This window comes from Indicator indicator, chromosome 15, assembly GCF_027791375.1.
Source record: "Indicator indicator isolate 239-I01 chromosome 15, UM_Iind_1.1, whole genome shotgun sequence".
Lineage (NCBI taxonomy): Eukaryota > Metazoa > Chordata > Aves > Piciformes > Indicatoridae > Indicator > Indicator indicator.
Genome location: NC_072024.1, coordinates 22,134,925 through 22,156,667, shown reverse-complemented (window position 1 = coordinate 22,156,667; position 21,743 = coordinate 22,134,925). Strand labels below are relative to the sequence as shown.

At 45.9% G+C, this 21,743-nt stretch overlaps 1 protein-coding gene across 1 annotated transcript; it reads right to left on the bottom strand.

Moving 5' to 3' along the window:
* Positions 1 to 347: 347 nt before the first annotated feature.
* Positions 348 to 11,329, bottom strand: TSEN2 (tRNA splicing endonuclease subunit 2). Its single transcript, XM_054387686.1, has 12 exons — positions 11,313 to 11,329; positions 10,392 to 10,587; positions 9,560 to 9,641; positions 8,971 to 9,007; positions 7,268 to 7,799; positions 7,076 to 7,153; positions 6,162 to 6,212; positions 5,603 to 5,741; positions 3,923 to 3,959; positions 3,178 to 3,289; positions 1,861 to 1,950; positions 348 to 616 (listed from the first exon to the last, which is right to left on the bottom strand). The coding sequence occupies exons 2-12, from the start codon at positions 10,563 to 10,565 to the stop codon at positions 557 to 559; spliced, it is 1,392 nt and encodes a 463-aa protein (XP_054243661.1). The 5' UTR covers positions 10,566 to 10,587; positions 11,313 to 11,329; the 3' UTR covers positions 348 to 556.
* Between the last annotated feature and the right edge of the window lie 10,414 nt (positions 11,330 to 21,743).

Below are 21,743 nucleotides of genomic sequence, written 5' to 3'. Positions count from 1 at the left end.
AATCCCAAGGGAAGACCAACATGGAAAAAGGTTCCTAACTGCTGATCAGTGCTCAGACCCCATCCTTGCACATTTCTATGATTCTGGGGAGAATTCCTCAATTGTGAAAATGAGCCACGAAATTCCAGGGTCTAGGCACCCAACAGCAATGTGTTCCAATGCTCAATATTGTAACAACAACAACAACAAATCTCTCCCCAAATCCAAGTCTGTGCAGCTGTATCAAGGCTATGAAGTCAGATCCAGCCACCAAGCAGGGATATGAAACCAGCCCTAGCCACCATTCAGACACGAGTGGAGGTTTTAAGGAAATAAACAAGTATTTGGGGGTGGGACTCAGCTTTATTGTTTCCCTTTTGCTCTCATTATTACAGTTCTCCCAGGACGTTTTCCAACGTCCTCTCCAGCAAACAGGTTATACCTGACTTAAAATCCCATCAATACATACCAACTGTGTAAGCTGAGAGAAACTGCTCTCAGGCAGGGGGTCACCATGAAAAAAAAACTGGGTAAAAACCAAGAAGTGGTTCTGAATAAGCTTCTCCTATGCAATCCGTTAAAAGTCATCTTGCTCACTGCGCTCACGGGAAGAAACCCAACGACTTACAATGAGTTCCTGAAATAAAAAGCAGGAGTTGTAAGGCAGGGGGAGAGAGGGAGGGAGGAGAGCAAGGCAGGGGGAGAGAGAGAGGGAGGAGAGCAAGGCAGGGGGAGAGAGAGAGGGAGGAGAGCAAGGCAGGGGGGAGAGAGAGGGAGGAGAGCAAGGCAGGGGGAGAGAGAGAGGGAGGAGAGCAAGGCAGGGGGGGAGAGAGAGGGAGGAGAGCAAGGCAGGGGGAGAGAGAGAGGGAGGAGAGCAAGGCAGGGGGAGAGAGAGAGGGAGGAGAGCAAGGCAGGGGGAGAGAGAGAGGGAGGAGAGCAAGGCAGGGGGAGAGAGAGAGGGAGGAGAGCAAGGCAGGGGGAGAGAGAGAGGGAGGAGAGCAAGGCAGGGGGAGAGAGAGAGGGAGGAGAGCAAGGCAGGGGGAGAGAGAGAGGGAGGAGAGCAAGGCAGGGGGGGAGAGAGAGGGAGGAGAGCAAGGCAGGGGGGGAGAGAGAGGGAGGAGAGCAAGGCAGGGGGGGAGAGAGAGGGAGGAGAGCAAGGCAGGGGGGAGAGAGAGGGAGGAGAGCAAGGCAGGGGGGAGAGAGGGAGAGGCAGGGGGAGAGGAGGGAGAGCAAGGCAGGGGGAGAGAGAGAGGGAGGAGAGCAAGGCAGGGGGGGAGAGAGAGGGAGGAGAGCAAGGCAGGGGGGGAGAGAGAGGGAGGAGAGCAAGGCAGCGGGGGAGAGAGAGGGAGGAGAGCAAGGCAGGGGGGGAGAGAGAGGGAGGAGAGCAAGGCAGGGGGGAGAGAGAGGGAGGAGAGCAAGGCAGGGGGGGAGAGAGAGGGAGGAGAGCAAGGCAGGGGGGGAGAGAGAGGGAGGAGAGCAAGGCAGGGGGGGAGAGAGAGGGAGGAGAGCAAGGCAGGGGGGGAGAGAGAGAGAGAGGAGAGCAAGGCAGGGGGAGGGAGGAAGGAGAGGTACCCCCCATTTTCCTGTGCAAATGCTTATATTCACAGTATCAGCCACATAAAAATTAGGATTAGAATATTAGATTAGAATCTTCTAAGTCTTTAAAGAGCCCCAAAAGCACTTCCTGTGAACAGAACTGAGTTAGTTCTGTTCTAGCTGAAAGCAGGACAGGGGCACAGAGGAATCTTGTGCTTTTATTGCAGCTTTATAAAGCCCAAAGCAAGCTGAAGAGAAGCAGCAGCTCAAAGGGGCTCTGGCAGTCAGCTTTTTGGCAGCCCCAAAGCAAAGATACATGGGCAAAGGAGGGAAGCAATTACACACCTGAACCTTGATCCTTCTCATGCATTCTGGTGTTGCCATCTCCTCATCAGTCATGTCAGATGGTCTGATCAAATAGCACAACATCAGCTCCTGTGGTACACAGGACATAGAATCAGAATTAGGCTGGAAGAGAACTTCAAGATTGAGTGCAACCATTAACCCAACACTGCCAGGTCACCACTAAACCATGGCCCTCAGCACCACATCTACACAGCTCTGAAACCCCTTCAGGGATGGGGACTCCACCACTACCCTGGGCAGCATGTTCCAGAGCCAGACAACCCTGCTGGGGAAAAAATTGTTCCTCACATCCAATGGTGCAATTTGAGGCCATTTCTTCTTATCACTTGGAAGAAAAGACCAACCCCCACCTCACTACAACCTCCCTTTGGGCAGCTGTAGAGAGCAATAAGGTCTCCCCTCAGCCTCCTCTTCTCCAGACTAAACAACCTCAGTTCTCTCAGCTTCTCCTCACCAGACCTGCTCCAGCACCTCAATGCCCTTTTTGGTCTGAGGGCTCCAAACCTGAATCCAGTACTCAAGGTGTGGCCTCCACCAGTGCTGAGTACAGGAGGACAACCCCTGCCCTGCCCCTGCTGGCCATGCTCTTGCTGATCCAGGCCAGGATGCTGGTGCCCTTCATCTTCAGCCAGCTGTCAATCAACACTCCCAGGTCTTTCTATACTGAGCAGCTTTCCAGGCACTCTGCCCCAAGCCTGGAGTGTTCATGGGGTTGTTGTGACCCAGGTGTAGGACCTGGCACTCACCCTTGTTCATGGATACCTGAATTTCAATTCATTTATTTCTGTAAAACTTTTAGATTAATTAGAGATGCAGAGAGCAAGCTTCCTCCATGATGTCTTCTGCAAGCCAAGTTGGGGGAGCTGTATGATATGCATGTCTCATTATCAGAGCATAACACTGCTAGAAGATAAACTGGGAATACTACACCACACCTGAGCACCATGGCTGCAAGTGTGGAGCCACCACACCTGAGGCTCTACCACAGAGAAATCTTTTGGCAACCTGCACTTTCAATGTTCAAAAGAAAATTATGGTTGATGGAAAGGGCACAGAAGTGGCAAGCAGGAAAGAAGCATCCCTCAGGTATTCCTTCTGTTCCTCACACAACTTTTAATGTTCCTACAGGTGACAGAGCTTTAATCAGTTGCTTCCAGAATCCATCTGGATATTGACAAAGAAAACTTTTTTGCCTATGGACAACTCAACAATTTCTTCATCAGACTGGTGACATAAGAATGCTCCTGGGCTTTGGAACCAAACTGTGTATTTATCATTTTAAAGCCAGCATCTCACCTTAGAAGCATTAGCAGTTGTTCTGTTCAGCCCAGACAAGGCCTTCCAGCAGAGAGGTCTGCGAAGAGCACCTTCAAAGCTATCATCAACCAATTCAGCAATGACAGAGTAACTGGAAAAACAAAGCAGACAGGACAATTGTCAGGGGACAATCATCATTTGGGGATGACTGTGAGAAACTTAAGAATTAGAGCCTAAAAACACTATGCCAGCAAGCAAGGTCTGAAACTTCAAGCCTCTTTCTATCAGGAATGGAGGAGAAAAGATGAAGTTGTGAATACATTCACCAGTACCTTCCCTCCCCACTCTCCTGCTGCTGTTTGTGGCATTCCTAGAGGTCTTTTCCAACAGAAACAATTCTATGATTCTCTTCTGAATACCAATCTGACATTTATAACCCACTTAATATCTAATGAAGAAAAGACAATTTTCACCCATAAAAAGTTTTTCTCCCCAATTACAGAAATTATCCATACCACCTATTTTTGAAAGTCATTATTAGGACATCAAATTACTTTCCTGAGTGGATTAACCATGAGTGCCAAATAGTCTCATTTTCATTTCTTACTGTCTACTACTGTTACATGAATTCAAGTTGAAATGGTGTTGTTTAGTACCTCTGCTAAAAGGATTTTCTGAATTCCCAGTAGGAATGCATCTGGCAAAGTATTTTGAGTGCAGAGTATGTGCTTAACCAGTGAAGACACTAAATGAATAAATAAAGACAGAAACAGGAGCTTCAAACCTTGCATGATAGAAGGGGGGGCCTTTCCGATACAGCACTGAAAGCAAAGAGAAACACCTCGGTTAGACAATCACAGACTTTCCATCTGACTTTAATACCAGGGGCCAGAAACATTTTCAAATGCCTCAATTCTACCAGACAAGACTTCCAACACTTCTGAACTCTGCTCAGAATTAAGTTGTCCCATGGAGTGGAGAAAGAGGGAAGAGATTAAAAAAAAAAAAAACCAAGAGGGAACAGCAAGGTGACTCAGGGCAGGAGGGAGGCAGGTAAAGGAAAAAGATAAAGCAGAACACAGCCACAGGACAGTTAGCAATTCCCATGAGAGGAAGTTCAGGATGGAATTCTTCCACTACAAGCTCATGCTTTTAACACTATTTGCAACAGAAGTTGAGCAGATCACAACAAGCTCTGGAATTTCTGTTCCAAGCAAGCCTTTCCCACAAGCTTTAGGAGAGGCATGGGGCACAAGTTCTTACACACTGCCTGCCAGACCCACTGAGAGTTCCTTCTTTATACAAGGATACACAGGACTCATTGCAGATGGACTGATGTCACTGGGCTAAACCACCACAGGGGCTTCTTACAGAGGCATGGAGTGACAGCATGATGGCTTCAAACTGGAGGGGTGGTGAGGCACTGGAACAGGTTGCCCAGAGAAACTGGAGACTCCAAGCCCAAGCCTGGAAGTGTTGAAAGCCAGGTTGGATGAGGCCTTGAGCAATGTGGTCCAGCAGGAGGTGTCCCTACCCACAGCAGGGGGTTGGAACTGGAAGATCATTAGGTGCCTTCCCAACCCAAATGAGTCTATGATTCTCTGGTCTCCTGTCTTCCCTTTGTCATGAGCTCTAGGATGGGACTTTCTTTAACAAGCACAGCTTTTCTCATACAGCTGGCTAGCACAGAGCCTGTCAGGAGAAGGATGAGCAGCACTCTGTTCCAGGGACAACCATGAACTGCCAATTATTCATTATAATCAACTGCTGTAATACCAGCCCTAAGAAGGTACTACCAAACCCCAAGAAGCTAGAGGAGCTCAGCAACAGGGCAGAACTCCTGCTTGCCTCCCACAAGAAAAGGACTACAAAGATGCTGAGGGGTCTGGACCCACAAAGATGCTGAGGGGCCTGGAACATCTCTCTTATGAGAAAATACTGAGAGAATTGGGGCTGTTTAATGTGGAAAAGAGAAGACTGAGGGAGGATCTCATCAGTGCTGATCTGCTTAAAAGGTGGATGTCAGAAGCAGGGGACCAGGCTTTTCTCAGTGACAGGACAAGAGGTAACAGGCACAAAGTTGAACATAAGTTCCACCTAAACATGAGGAGGAAATTCTTTAAGGGTGATGGAGCACTGGAGCAGGCTGCCCAGAGAGGTTGTAGAGATCTATGTCTAGACACATTCTAAACCCACCTGGACATGTTCCTGTGTAATCTTCTCTAGGTGAGCCCTCCTTGGCAAGGGGGTTGGACTTGATCTCCAGAGGTCCCTTCTAACCCCTACCATTCTGTGATTGGTATCACTCATCCTATATTCATTGCTAACCCACTGTCTGGCCAGAAATGTCTTTGTCAACTGCAAGTAGCTGCTTCAGTCATGCAGCTGCTTATTGACCCACCTTTAGCACTGGAGTCTTGCACAGGCTGCAAATGGTTCCAAGCTTTTTAAGGGAGGTACTCACAGAGATCAGTTCCATACTTCAGCCCAACTTTGGGGACCCAGCCCTTGCTGCGAAAGTAGTGGTAGGCCATGTAGGTGGTTCTGAAGTGGGGCTTCACTTCACTGAAAACCTCCCAGAGCTTCACAATAGTCAGGGGCTCCTAAAAGACCACAAAAGGCAGCAGTGTGACTATGTATCAAGCAGATACAAATGACACAAATTGTCCTATCACGTGATTACTAGACAGACCACCCCCCACCTGGCTCCAAACTCCTTTCAGGGAGTTGCAGAGAGCAACTTTTCTCTCAGCCTCCTTTCCTCCAGACTAAACCACCCCAGTTCCCTCAGCCTCTCCTCACCAGCTCTGTTCTCCAGACCCTTCACCAGCTTTGTTGCCCTTCTCTGGAACTTTCCAGCAACTCAATGTCCTTCCTGGAATGAAGGGCCCAAAGCTACTGCTATAGGAGAGAAACATTTCAGACCAACCCATGTCTAACGACACCCCCAGGAATCCAAACTAATGTAAGCAAACCAAACTAATGGTATCTCCCACTAATCCAAAATGAATCCAGTTCCTTACCTCACCATAATAAATACTTAAGCATCCCAGAGCATAGACCAAGAAAAAAGCCTGAGAACATAAAGAGAGTGAGTTTAACTAAGACCTAGCCTCTACCTGCAGTTCATATTCCATGCAAGAACAAAAGCTCAAATTAATTATATACATGAATCCTTGTGTCATCAAGAGAAACAAGGTGCCTGAAAGTTTCCTTTCAGGTTTGCCTTCATGACCTTTCCATTCCAACAGACACAGCACTACAAAAACATCTACACATGTGCTGTCAAGTCCTGAAGGCAAGGTGTTAAAACTGACACGTGAGCATTTTCAGAAGCAGGATGTATACAAATGTTGTATTCCTGGTATTTCTATGCTCAAGTCCTGTCACTCTTTGTCAGGGGGATTACTCCTCTAAAGCAAATGGGATTGAACCCTATGTATTTTTTAAACCATTTTAATCATTTAGATACTGAAAGTAAATCTAAAATATAAGGCTGAAGGTTGGAGTCAATGATCTTAGAGGTCTTTTCCAACCAAAACATTTCTATGAATCTATGATTATGACAATTGAAATACTTAAAGAGACACAGCAGAAACTTCTACTTCAGAAAGAGGTATTAAATGATCACAGAATCACAGAATGTTAGGGGCTGGAAGGGACCTCAAAAGCTCATCCAGTGCAATCCTCTGCCAGAGCAGGATCACCTATACCAGATCACATAGGAACCCATCCAGGCAGGTTTTGAATTATCTCCAGAAAGGAAGACTCCACAAGCCCCCTGGGCAGCCTGTTCCAGTGTTCTGGCACCCTCACAGTGAAAACATCCTCCTGATGTTGCAACATAGATGAATGTTTACTTCTGAGATTAAAAGTGAAACAAGTTTTTGTTCTGAATGTATTGGAAACGTTTTGGGTTTATGTACTCGACACATACCTCCTCCAAGCTGAGTTGTAAATATTCAGAAATCCTAAATGGATTTTTTCTGCATACTAGTTTTTCCTTCTTGATGAGCTACAAGAAAAATTTACTCTATTACTACAACATTAAACTGGAAAAAAAAAACTGAATTCTGAAAATGGCACTGATAGAACTTTCCTAAAGGATTAGGAGAGACTTCATCCTTACATTTTCTTGTGCATGAGCACAGCCATCTTCAGGACTTAAGCCACCTTCTACTTCCTCCTCCACCAAGACATACTCTGGAGCACATCCTTCTGACCTGATCATCTCACCAGGTTTTTGCTCAGTGTCCTCCTTGGCTGTGCAGCTGCAGGGCACCAGAGCAGCATGCTTCTGGCAAGACACTTCAGCTTTCTCTTTCAGGTCACCTTGTTCCTGTTTTTCAGAGCCACATACAGCCACAGGGTCAAAGTGAGGGTCTCTTTCCAAACAGGCTTTCTTGAGGCCTTCGTGCTGACTGTCAGGACTTAGGGCTACTCTGTTTCCAGTGTCTGTAGAAGACTGTGTGGGCAGTTCTGTATTTTCTGTGTTTAGGCCAGTTCTGCTCCACCTGTTCCTGGTTTGGTCAGCTCTATCCTCTTCCAGAAGTGGCAGCTCAACAGGCTTAGTGTAATTCTCAAGGATTTTGGTAACTGAGCACTCATCCAATCCTTGCTCTTGTAAAACACTTTTAGCCCACTGGACACGGTGCTGGTACCTAGGAAACAAGTAAAATAAATGAATAGCTCTAGGGTGTTACAGCCTTTAATTGACATCCTAAACCCAGGAAGATTCAGCATGGTTCACTCAACACACACCCCAGTAGCTGCTATGCAAAATACATCATGCTGCAGACATCACCAAACATCAAGACTCTGCCAAAGACTTCTTTGGTTTTGTTTTGCCTTTTAAATTTCAATGGCAACAAACACCCTTAGGAAATGCTGCACAAGCAGCATGCAGTGAGGGTTACTGGAAGGTTCAGGAAGCAAGAACTTCACCAGGCAAAAGCTCCCTTCTCCCACAGAAGTCTTAACCCTGAACTCCTTTTTGTGATTAAAATGAACAACAGCACTGTGCATACAGATCAGCCCTCCAGTGTTTAAAAGGGTTAATCAGAAAGATGAGGGCAGAGCTTTTAGCAGAGCCTGTTGAGACAGGACAAGTGTGGATGGTTTGAAATTACAAGAGGGAGACTTACACCAGAGAGAAGGAAGGTATGTTTTACACTGGGGGCCATGAAACACTGGCCCAGGTTGCCCAGAGAGGTGGTAGAACCTCCATCCCTGGAACCACTTCAGGTCAGGCTGCTTGGGGCACTGAGCCACCTGCTCCAGTTGCAGGTGTCCCTGCTGACTACAGGGGATTGGACTAGATGAGCTTTAAAGGTTCCTTGCACCCCAAACCGTTCTGTGATTGTATGATTCCATGAGATAACAACTGAAAGCTGTAAATATTTCTAATGTTTTGCAATTATGATAGAGTTTTTAGTGCCCCTTTAACTATTTCTGCTACATTAATATCCACCTGAAGACATTAATCTTCATTCTGTGAAAGTTGCAAGTAGCTGATTGCAGCTATCCTCATTCAAATCTGGGCAACTCTAGCACAATATTCTTTATTTCCCCAAACAAAACCCACATTACTATGCCTGTACTCAATCCTGGCTTCCAGTCAGCAATTAATACATGCAGCCTTACATGAAAAACCATGCTGAGTGTCACCTGCTCTACTTCTGCTTTTACTGATGTGATTTATAAATGAAATAGAAAGAAATAGAAACAAGTCAGCACTCTCTATACAGCCAACTACCTGAACACCAGCAAGGTAAAACACAAAACAAAATGATCTGTTTTCTAAAAGAACAAGAACAATGTAAATTAACTTACTTTTTGGATGTGATTATAGGCAGGTTTAGGTTAGCACCTGTGTGAAGAAAAATCATAGTGTCATCAATATAAGAATGTTTCTGTGTGACTTTGAACACTGCAGCCCAATAATTACCCATATTTTCAATCCTCTATGCCATTTTGGTCTAACTTCCGTTCAAGAACACACCAGAACTCCCACAGGTACAGAGATGACAAAGGCTGAATGCCTTACACAAGGGGAACAACTAAATATACTGTCTTTTTTCCCCCAGCCTATAAAGGCAGAGTCTTTCTAAAAACTCCCAAGACAAAAAAATTCACATATCCTTGCCTCATGGATGCTAAAAATACAGATTAACACCAAGGAAAACCAGAAAATCATAGAAAGAAAAGCTCTAGGATGATACATTTCACTTACAGGCTTCCTAAGCCACAGATCAGTGAAGGCCAGGACAATGCTCTAAGGAGCTACTGACACATTCCCTGTTCTTCTGTTTTTCCTGGGGAATTTGTACTGGCCATCAGCAGGGCCTGTGATTCTATGCTCTTCAATAAGTGAAAAGTACTATTAGTGCAGTGTAGTGATGGAAGTACAGGCACAATTTACCTTGCCACTTAGCAACCAGTGAAGGATCTGAAATGCTGTACACTGGTCGACTTCTGGAAAGGATACCTTTCCCAAAATAGCCCTGAGAAGAAAAGGAAAAAAATCATTATTCTAGCAGCAGACAATATTGAACCCCTTTTCAAGCATAAAATGCCAGCTACCAAGATCAGTTAAAAACAGTAACTGAAATTCTGCAGCATTTCAGCTTTCCCTGAAGTTTGCTGCTCAGCTTCTGGTAACCAGTGCAGTAGCAAACACCTGCACTCAAAGATTATAACCAATGGAGGGTGTTGGGTCTTTTTCCCTCACTTCTAAACATTTGTCAGTCAGCACCTCCAAGGAGACTTTTGAAAGCAGCCACAGAACACACCTGTCTACCAACACTGTGACAAGCATCATGGGAAGCAAAGAGATGGCAACTCTACTGCTTAAGAATGAACACAGACATAAAAGACTTAAGATAGCTTATTTTACTCAGAACAAAATCACTCTGAAAGAACAGAATGATGTGTTTATAAAGAAAAATAAATATTCCAAACAGCTTTTAAAACAAGAAAATGCCTTTGCAAGGTTGCTTAAAATATTGTAAGGAGAAATAACAAACACGAAGCCTTTGCAGCTATGTTTTAGCTCACATCAACACTTGACTCCAAAAATGTATTTGCTGAGAGAAGAATGAAATACTTTTCACACTGCATACAGAATATTGAGTTCAGGAGATAGGATTAGTGCAGGCTGAAGGGGAAGGAAAACAAAGGCAGGCAGATTTTAGAAAGCACTGCACTCTGCCTATATCTAAAACAATAAAGGCACTGCAAAGAGGGTACAGCACCTTGTTATAAAGCAGTTCAATGTCTTCAGGGTTCCTCACAATCACATTGTTGTTCAAGATTTCAGCCCGGCATATCCTGAAATCCTTCCCACCTACAGCCACAGGAAAGGGAGAGTCATATGACTCAAAAATTCTTCTTTTCCTTCTGGGAGGATGAAAAACTGCTTCTGCCATTTCCTAATGTGAATGCTTCCTCCTAAAAAGTGGAAAAAACCCAACATTCAAGAGTTACAGTTCATCCATTTTTTTATTTATCAGCAATATTCCCTTCCCAATAGGAAATCAGTAATAAATCCCACAGGATACTGCAAATTTTATTCTGTAACTATTATGCCAGACAAACATAAGCAACAATTTGCTAATGTTATCTGCTAATCTTTTTCTCTTGAGCATTGCAGACCAAGGAGGGTTAATCCTCAGCCAGGAGTTCAAAAAGTAAACTTAAGATGAAATTACTGAAACTGATTCAAGAATGAAAAAGATGGAGTAGAATAGGCACAGATCACAGCACCCAAGTGCCTAATTATAAACTGTTTTGAATAATTAGGGAAATTAATTCTGAAGCATTTCCTGCGGCTGAGCAGGTTCCTCCTCTACAAACAGGACTCTCTTGCACAGGGAAGCCGGGCAGGAGGTGTAAGGCAGGGACCCACTGAGAAGGACGCTTCGCTCCAGCGCGACACTGGGCGACCCACCGAGAGGGCCACAACGCCTGCCGCTGCGTGCACAGCAACCACCTTTACCCAGGGGCCGGTCTGCCTCCGGCAGGATAACCGAAACCCGCCCGTCCGGACCCCTCGCGCGGCGTTAAGACAGGGGAAGGAGACCCGGAACCGGGACCGAGACTGGGACCGGAACCAAGACCAGGGCCAGAGAGCCATCCACACAGCACCCACCCCTCCTCGGTATCGGTAGCCCCACCTGGGCCGAGATGCTGGGGAGCCGGGTGGGAACAGGGACAGTCTGGGCCTGCCCCGCAACTGCGGGGCGGCCACGGGCCAGGCCCTGTCACCATAACAACCGCGCCCGCCACGCACCGCTCACCAGCGCGCGAGGGGGCCGCGCGCCGCCGGGCTGCTGCCACGGGACTCCCGCCACGTGACTCCCGCCACGTGATCCCTCCCCGCGAGCGGTCGCGCATGCGCACAGCCCAGGGTCTGGCGGGCGGTTAGCTGCGCGCGCTCGGCAGCAGCTGGTTAGTCTTCAGTGTCGGGGCTGCGGTTAGCGGCTGCGGGGCAGCTCTATTCGAGGTGTCCCAACCCCAGGCTTTGAGTAGTGGCAGCCGCGCTGTGTGTGGGGAAGAGGCGGACCCGGAATGAGGAGCGGCTGGGGGGCAGTGGGGTTGTTTAGCCTGGAAATAGGGGCCTCAAGGGAGACCTCGCTCCACAATGCGGAAAGCAGGTTGGAGCCAGGTGGGGGTTGGTCTCTTCTCCCAGGGAACAAACTATGGGACAAGAGGTAAACGGCCTTAAGCTGCACCAGGGGAGATTTAGATTGGACATGAGGAACAATGTCTTCCCCAAAAGTGTTGTCCAGCCCTGGAACAGGCTTCCCAGAGGGATGGTGGAGTCCCCATCCTTGGAGGGGCTGAAAAGCTGTGTAGATGTGGTGCTGAGGGACCTGGTTCAGTGGTGACCTGGCAGTGCTGGGTTAGCGTTGGACTTGATCTTAAAGGTCTCTTCCAACCGAAACGATTCTAAGGCGCCAGGCTCTCAGCTGCGGGGCAAGGCTCAGGTGGGCGCTGTGGAAGTGGCTGCCCTATGAGGAGGGGGAAGGCTGGGCTCTGGGGGGTGCTACACCACCCCTCTGCTTGTCTGTTTGCTTGGTACTGCAGCGATGTCCACGGATAGCAAACCAGCTGGCCGTGTAAAAATAATAAAAGTGAAGGGAAGATGACATTTTGTGTGGAACACCCATCCTGAAGTGAGTGATGAGCTTCGTCGTGAGGGACATAAATGACATTTTGTGTGGAACACCCATCCTTGAAATGAATGATGGGCTTCATAATGAGGGACATCTGAGATGGGTGAAAATTCATAGCTGTGGGAGGTGAGGCAGAGAGAGAATTTTCAGCTTGGAGGAATTGTTTTTGGCTCTGTAACAAACCCTTGATGTGGCCATGACTCATTTAACTGCCTGGGATTGCACAGTGCTCCTTACACAAGTTGTTAGCAGGGGTGATTGTCATCGTGCAGCTTGTCACCAGAGTTGGATACAGTGGAATTTAAAAAGCAAAAAGCACCCAAATTAAATGCAAAGCATCTTCACCAGTTAGAGGGAAAAATGTCCCTTTTTCTGTTCTGATACACATTACCAGTTGGAGCTTTACTCATCAACTCCATAACCATGCATGCAACTACAATGTAGCTATTTTTTTCTTATTCTGAGGTCAAATTATGAAGTGCTGCTGTCAAAGACAGAGGATCAAGACATTTTGGCTCCAGGAAGACGGACTGTCAGTAGAGAAGTCTGATTTTCAGCAGAGAGGTCAGTGAAGTCACTGAAGAAAAGCTGTAAAAATGCATCATTCTTATGGTATATATTGCTCCCATTTTACAAACAGACTCCTGAGACATGGGGAAGGCAGTGATGGTTATAAGGCCACACCAGAAGTGTAGCACAAAACTAAGGATACCAAACTAGGGGTTCTTGGGGTTGTTTCCTAGACATCCACTTTACATAGAAGCTACAGGGTGTTAATTGGTTTTGAATGGTAAGTGGCATACACAAGTGTTGAAGCTAAATCACAGAAGTCTCAGTTGAATTCCTGCCACCAAAGGACACAGCAATTCTCTGGTAACTTCAGGTTCATTCTTAGAGCTTAGAATCAGACAGTATCAAAGATGTCGCTCTAGTTCAAAATTCCTTCTGTCAAATCAAGTCTCATTTAAACAGAAGTGGAGTTCATCTGGGCTTGAGATATCTGTATTTGCTGATTGTGCAGACAGAGAGTCACAGAATCCCAGCATGGTGAGGGTTGGAAGGGACCTCTGGGGATCATCAAGTCTAACCCCCCTGCTAAAGCAGGGCACCCACAGCAGCTTGCCCAGGATTGCAATGGACAAGCAGGTCTGGAATCTCTCCAAGGAAGCAAACTCTACAATCTCTGTGGGCAGCCTGCTCCAGGGCTCCAGCACCCTCATGCCAAGGAACTTTTCCTTAACTTCAATAGAAACCTCCTGGGTTCCAGTTTGTGTCTGTTGCCCCTTGTCCTGTCTCTGGGCACCCCTGACAAGAGTCTGGCCCCATCCTCTTGCCCCCTTCTCTTTAGCTCTTGCTGAGCATTGCTCAGATCCCCTCTGGGGCTGCTCCTCTCCAGGCTCAACAGCCCCAGGGCTCTCAGCCTTCCCTCCTCACAGAGATGCTACAGGCCCCTCAGCATCTTTGTAGCCTCTGCTGGACTCTGTCCAGTAGTTCCTTGTCCTTCTTGAGCTGGGGAGCCCGGAATTGGACAAAGTACTCCAGATGTGGCCTCAGTAGGGCAGGAGAACCTTCCTCGACCTGCTGGCTGCAGTCTTCTTAATGCACCCCAGTAGACCATTTGCCTTCTGGGCCTTGAGGGCACATTCCTGGCTCATGGGGAACTTTTCCACCAGCACTCCCAGGCCCTTCTGTGCAGAGCTGCTTTCCAGCAGGTCCACCCCTCAGCTGTGCTGGTGCAGGGCATTATTGCTGCCCTGTTGCAGTACTCTACACTTGCCCTGGTTTGAACTTCATGAGGTTCTGCTCTGCCCAGCTCTCCAGCCTGCCCAGGTCACGTTCCTGTGGGACGTGTATTACAACAAGAAGTAGACAAAACACACCAAAGGTATAGGTCAGTTGCTTTCCTTCACCGTGGTGTTATCTTGGCACAGCCTTGAGAGGGAAACTGCAGCGTATGCCACTGAGTCAATTAACTCCATCACACTTGCTTCTTCATCTAAAGATCTGCTCCCATTTCTGATTATGAGTCCAATCTGTGCTTCAGGCAGAAATTTTGCTATCTGAAGGACAAGCTGCCTTTGGAATGAGTCATGCTTGGGCTTTTTGGGTTTTATTTTTTAGAATATTAATAATTGTACAGACACTTGCACAGATATCTGGATCTCCCTATTTTGTGATGAGACAGCAAATGACAGGGTGGCAGCTAAATGACTAGGCTGAAGCTTTGCAAAGCAAAGCCTGCAGATTAGAGTGAATCACAAAGCAGGCATGAGTCAGAATTGCTGTATCTCTGTCAAGAGTCAAGAAGAGAGTGACAAGAGTGACCTATGGGGAAGGACTAAAATAACTCAGGCTAGAAAAGGCCAAATGGGCAAAACAGACTGTTACAGACAGAGAGAAACAGAGTTTTGTGTGGCCACTGGAAAAGAATAGGAACAAGGAGAGAGAATTTTAACTAAGGCTTGTAGTGACAGGATGAGGGGGAATGGATTGAAGCTGGAAGAGGGGAGATTTGGGCTGGAGATTAGGAAGAAATTCTTTATAGTGAGGGTGGGGAGACCCTGGAACAGGTTGCCCAGGGAGGATGTGTCTGCCCCCTCGCTGGAAGTGTTCAAGGCCAGGTTGGATGAAGCAAGCTGGGCTGTGGGAGGTGTCCCTGCCCATGGCAGGAGGGTTGGAACTCGATGATCAATAAGGTCCCTTCCAACCCAAAGCATTTTAGTGTTCTATGATTCTATGGTTACTGCAAAATGATACTGTACCAGTGAGGGGAGGACAACCCTGGCATTACCTGGGAGGATTGTAGCCTGTCCATCACTAGGAATTTTAGGAGCAGTTTAAACAAACATCTTTCAGGAGAAATTCAAGTAAGTTAATCCTGCTTCGAGACAAGGGATTGCACTAAAAGCCCTGACAAAGCCTCTCAGGGGTGGTTTCAGGGTTTATCCTTCCAGGAGCTTTTCTGATCCCTCTGCAGTGCGGCAGAAAATGCAATGCTCCGTGCTGCCCTACGGAGGCTGAAGCCTGCAGCTCACCTTCAATCTGCCTTCAGTTTTCCCTTTCTGTTTTGCAGGCTTTCAGCTCAGGAATCTCCTGATGAGAACAGACTGCTTCATGTTGTCTCTGGCTTATTTGCTGCTTCGAAGCGGAGTGTTCAATTGCTCACTAATTCTTGATAGCTGAATTAGTCTGTTGCTCTTTATTGAATTTAAGGTCCAAACAGATGTCAGCTTTCTGGAAGGACTGACAGGAACCTCTTTTCCAAATTGTGATGAGAACAATTTGGTTGTAGCCCTTCAGTTCCAGAAATGCTTTGCTTCAAAATTTGACACAGTTGTCTCAGCTGCATGATTTTTAGTTGTCTGTGGCCTGTCAATGTCATTGAATCATAAAATGGCTTGAGTTGGAAGGGACCTTACAGATCATCTAATTCCAACTCCTCTGCCATGGTCAGGAGCACCTCCCACTAGACCAAGCTGCTGAGAGCCTCATCCAGGCTTTCAACACTTCAGGGATGAGGCATCAACAACTTCCATGGGCAACCTGTTCCAGTGTCTCAACACTCTCATAGTAAAAAACTTCTTCCTGATGTCTGATGTAAATCTACTCTGCTCTGGCTTCAAACCATTGCCCCTCACCCTATCACCACAGGCCCTTATAAACACTCCCTCTCCAGCTTTCCTGTAGTCCCTTTCAGGTACTGGAAGGCAGCTCTGAGGTCTCACTGGAGCCTTCTCTTCTCCAGGCTGACCAGCCCCAACTCTCTCAGCCTGTCCTCATAAGAGAGGTGCTCCACCCTCTGATCATCTTTGTGGCCCTCCCCTGGGCCCTCTCCAGCAGATTCATGTCCTGCTGTTTGCATTGCCGTCACCAGAACTTCCTAGAGCCTGGTCCCATTTGGGAGCCACACATAGCAGTCCCTCTGCACTAGCAATATGTCTTTCCATGGGGAATCTCCAAGCTTCTGCTCTGTGCTGTTACAGGATGTCTCAGTGCTGGGAGAGGAGCAGTTAAAACAGTCACAGTGGAGTGACTTGCCCTCAGCACCAGGCTTGTTAAACTCCTCCTGTAACATCCTTTAGGAGTATTTGCAGGCATCTACTGGGAGCCTTTCTATGGTTTTGTTGTGTTCTTCCACAGTAACAATCTTCTTGCAAACTTCATCTGGAATCATTTAGGTGAGACATTTCATTTATACCATAAGAGCTCATTTAATAGTACATGAAATAATATTCAACAGCTAATCTTAACTAATTATCATGCTGGGAAGATTCTAATGCCAGTAAAATGAAGTTGCCATCTGCAGGAAAGTGCTAGAATGTTCTGTTAGCCCAGGTGGTTGCTTTCTGAATGTTTGGGGACTTTTACAGGGAGTTGGGAAGTTGATTCCCAGTCCTATCCCAGCCAAAACATACAGGCCAGGTACTCTTAAAATACATATTTTACGTTCTTAGGCTTATTAAAAGAAAAAGAAATATCAGCCTGTCAAACTATTATAGCACTCTGAAGAAAGTCACTCATAAAACCATAAAAGGATGACCTATTCTTGTAGTGTCTTTAGGTAATTTGGGGTAACTTTAGCATAAAATCCCCTGAAATTTAATTCACCACAAGGTTCATTTCTGACTCTGGTTGCCACAGAACATTCCTGTACAGTTTTCTTACCCCATCCTAGTTGCAGTCAGCCAAAGAAATTTTTTTTACACTTCCTTTTCACCCAAGCTTGTTTCTTTCTCACAAGGTGATTTGAACAGTAGCTGGAGGATGGGCTGTAGTTATTTACATTATCCAGCTCCAGTTTCCTTGGACTGAGAGAAATTCCCATGGAAATTCTGGTTGCATTAACTTTGACAGAGATACAAGGCTGTTTTTGGAAACTTTAAAAAACCCTCAACAACTGGGGAATAGTTTCCCTTTTTATTAATGTGCAGTATCTTCATTTTGTTTATTAAAGAAATAAATCAAGGTTAGTTTCTGCTGAGCCTCAGATGATTTTCACAGGAGACAAAAAAAGACAAGGCAGACAAATATTGGCCAAGCATCAACCCAGTAAAAAAAAATCCCCAAACAGCAGAAATCCCAAGGTGGATGGCAATAAAGTGAATAGCATGAGAAAAGAGGATGTTAAAATTGAGCTTGTTGTTAGCATGCTTGCTCCAGACATGGAACATGAGGTTGTGTTTTTGGAGGTTAAACACTCCTTGATGAGGAGTTCTTGCAGAACCATTTGGTGCAGCTGACATCCCATCAGACCAGTCTCTCTCTGCAGACAATCACAGACTCATATCAGTTAGAAAAGACAAAGATCATCAAACCCAACCATTCTCTAACTCTACCAGTCTGGGGCTAAACTCTGTTCCCCAGCACCACCTCTCTGCATCTTTGAGACACCTCCAGGGATGGGGATTCAGCCACTATCCTGGGCAGCCTGTGCCAGAGAACCCTTCCAGGGAAGAAGTTTCTTCTAATATCCAGCCTAAACTTGCCTTCATGCAACTTGAGGACATTTCTTCTCATCCTATCACGTGTTACTAGGGAGAAGAGACTAACCCCCACCGTGCTCCAACCTCCTTTCAGGGAGTTGTAGAGATTGAGGTCTCTCCTCAGCCTCCTTTGCTTCAGGGTGAACAACCCCAGTTCCCTCAGCTGCTCCTCACCAGCCCTGTTCTCCAGACCCTTCCCCAGCTTCCTTGCCCTTCTCTGGACTCACTCCAGCACCTCAATACCTTTCTGTAAAGACACCACAGTACACAGTCTTTGTTGTGTCCTTATAGCTTCCTCTCGATGTGTATGGCAAAATTCACACCTTGGAAAATCTAAACAGTCATTTTCGTTGCATCAAGGCTTTCAGTACCTCCAAAATGATCACTTTCCTTCTCCTCATGGACACTAATGCAAAAGGTCTGAACTTGCAATTTCAAGGGAAATTAAGGGCACTTAGAACCTCTGATTTTTGCCCATCCCTTGTGCTCCCACATCAGATTAATTTACCTTTTGTGAAGAAACATTTGTTCCCTCATGGCTCATTAGTTTTTCTGCTTCATCAGCCACCCAGGTAAGTTAAGTGACCCACAGCTTTTGTTTTGACAAATTCTGACTCTTGTCACCTTCACCTCCTGCAATTAAGCAATGGGCCAGGCAGTGAAAAGCAAGGACAAAACTCTAGGCTCCAGAAAGATCATCAGCCAAAGTCCCTTTGAATTTGTTCTTTCTTTCCGTTGGGAAGAGGACTGTAATCATGAGATGCCTCCACTAGATGTCCATATTTCAGCAATTTTCCTTTATAATTTCAGTGAAGGTAGCTGCCAGCACATCCCAGTGCCACAATCCACTGAAAGATACAAATACAAGAGAGATTTTCATATTAGTGAAGTTGTGCCCCTGGCTTTTGGTCTAAAAAGACACCAAACCTAGTGCAAAACCCCTCAGAAAACACCTTTTGCTTCATACACCTTGTTCTCTCAGGAAAGGTCCTTTCAGGCTGTCAGACTTCTCAGGGATTGAATATTACCCCTCTGGATGTTTACAATATTCTAGTCTGAGGTGCCCCTGCCCATGGCAGGGTTGGAACTAGATGATCCTTGTGGTCCCTTCCAACCCTGACTGATTCTATGATTCTATGATCCTTGCTTTGCTCATTATTTTTTTCTCAATTATTATGGGCTTTGTATTCACTTGGAGGAATAAATATTTGCTTTGGAAGAAGCTTTCAAGATTCTTACTGTTTGACTGGGTTTGGGTTGGTTTGGGATTTTTTGGGATTTTGTTTTTGTTTTTTTCAGTTTGGCTTCTGTTTTTTCTGTGCATGTTTTCTGTTTGGAGTTCAGCTCTCTCTGTAAGTTCCAAACCTACTGGCTCAGATTTTTAGACATGCCTGCATAATTGTAAAATAATTGCTTTGCTCATTACATTTCTCTTCAAATATTGATGGCTAATATTTACCTTCTTTCTCTGGGTATCTAATGGGTGTTGGAAAGCACAGTTATGCTCATGTGCACGTAAGTAGGATAACTGAGCTTGTGTTCTTTTTACGCTCACAAATTTAAACAAGCTGAGTGTAGACAGCCTTTTGGCCTCGGTGTTCACTGACTGAAGATGCTTTTCTGCTTGCTGTAGAGGGGGTTGGACTAGATGACCTTTGGAGGTCCCTTCCAACCCAGGCCATTCCATGATTCCATTGTGATTGTATGATTTTGTGACTCTATGATTCTGTGATTCTATGATTCTGTGACTCTATGATTCCATGATTCTATGATTCTGTGACTCTCTGATTCTGAATCCATGATTCTGTGACTCTATGATTCCATGATTCTGTGATTCTGTGATTCTATGATTCTATGATTCTGAGACTCTATGATTCTGTGACTCTGTGATCCTGTGACTATGATTCTGATTCTATGATTCCATGATTCTGTGACTCTATGACTCTATGATTCTGTGACTCTATGATTCTGTGACTCTATGATTCCATGATTCTACAATTCTGTGACTCTGTGATTCTATGATTCCATGTTTCTGTGATTATGATTCTGTAACTCTGTGATTCTGTAACTCTATGATTCTATGATTCTGTGATTCTGTAATTCCATGATTCTATGATTCTGTGACTATGATTCTGATTCTGTGATTCTGTGACTCTATGACTCTGATTCTATGATTCCACGATTCTATGATTCCATGATTCTATGATTCTGTGACTATGATTCTATGATTCCATGATTCTAAGAGCAAGGTGCACACCATTTTAAACATGTGCTCATCTTCTGCCAAAGCAGTGTGTGTTGTGGTGTGGGAAATGCCAGGATACAACTCCAAATCTGTCTTTGTGTGTGTTAGCACTCTGCTCATCTGCCTCAGAAGATCAAGAGAGTCACTGCAGTGTCTTGGTGCTGGTGAGGCCACACCTCAAATACCACATTCAGTTCTGGGGCCCTCAGTCCAAGAAGGACATCAAGGTGCTGGAGCAGGTCAGAGAAGCACAATGAAGCTGATGAAGGGTCTGGAGGACAGGGCTGGTGAGAAGTAGCTGAGGGAACTGGGGTTGTTTAGCATGAAGAAAAGGAGGCTAAGGCGAGACCTCCCTCTCTATGGCTGCCTGGATGGAGGCAGGGGTCGGTCTCTTCTCCCTGCTAATGACTAATAAGTGACAGGACAAGAGGAAGCAGCCTCAGGTTTCACCAGAGGAGGTTTAGTTTGGATGGTACAAAGATTTCTTCCCCAAAATAGTGGTAAAGCCCTGGAAATACTCAAGAAACGTGTAGATGTGGTGCTGAAGGACATGGCTTGGTGGCAGGCTTGGCAGTGCTGGGTTACCAGTTGAACTCAAAGATCCTGGAGTTCTTTTCCAGCCTTAATGATTCTATGGTCTTATCTTTATCATTCCTCCCGACTTCCTCACTTACCTGTCATACTACAAACAGAGATACCAGTTTATGTCCCCTGTGACGGTTTGTGATTTGCATACCCAGCCACTGAAACCAGGTCAGAGCCCAGGGATTTTAGGTCAAGTATAGGGAATTCCAAGAAGCTGAAACGAAGGCCTTATTTAAGATTCCTGAATTCCTTTCTAGGAATAACCCAGGAGAGAGGCTTTTTTTCCACTGTTTTTCTTTTGGTTTCCCAGGCATTTTCAGTTTTGTTAAGTGGAAGGATGGAATACATTGCAGAGAATGCTATGTACCAGACCATCTCAAGGCAGCTGCCAGGCCCAGATGCAAACTAGGCACTAAGTGACTTCTAATTCCTATAGTGTTAACATCTACAACTGAATTGGTCTCCAACACTTTTACCTCATTTACAGCACTGAGGACACAGACTAGGCAAATTTTTTTTTTTTAATTCTTTGCTATGAGGGTAGTGGAACACTGGAACACCCAGGGAGGTGAACACAGACTAGGCTTTTTTTTTTCTTTTTTAATTCTTTACTATGAGGGTAGTGGAACACTGGAACACCCAGGGAGGTAGACAGAGACTAGACTTTTCTTTTCTTTTTTAATTCTTTACTATCAGGGTAGTGGAACACTGGAACACCCAGGGAGGTGGCTGGGGCCCCTTCCTTGGAGATATTCAAGGTGAGGCTGGACAGGACTCTGGGCAACCTGATCTAGTTGAGGATGTCCCTTCTGACTGTGGGGAGGTTGGACTGGATGAGCTTTTGAGGTCCCTTCCAGCCCAGACCATTCTATGATTCTATTCTAAAACACACTGAAATTTGGTGTCACTCCATTTATAGACTCATAGGTTGGAAAGACCTCTTAAGTTCATCAAGTCCAACCATGTCTGGTCCAGGAATGTGCTTAAACAGGGCTGTCTGCCTCTAAGCACGTGCACAATCCTCCTGCATTCAGCTGAAATGTGTCTCAAAGCTCATCCTAAATTCTCCCTAGGTTCCTGTGTCATAGCTGACAGAAGGACAAAATAACAAGCAAA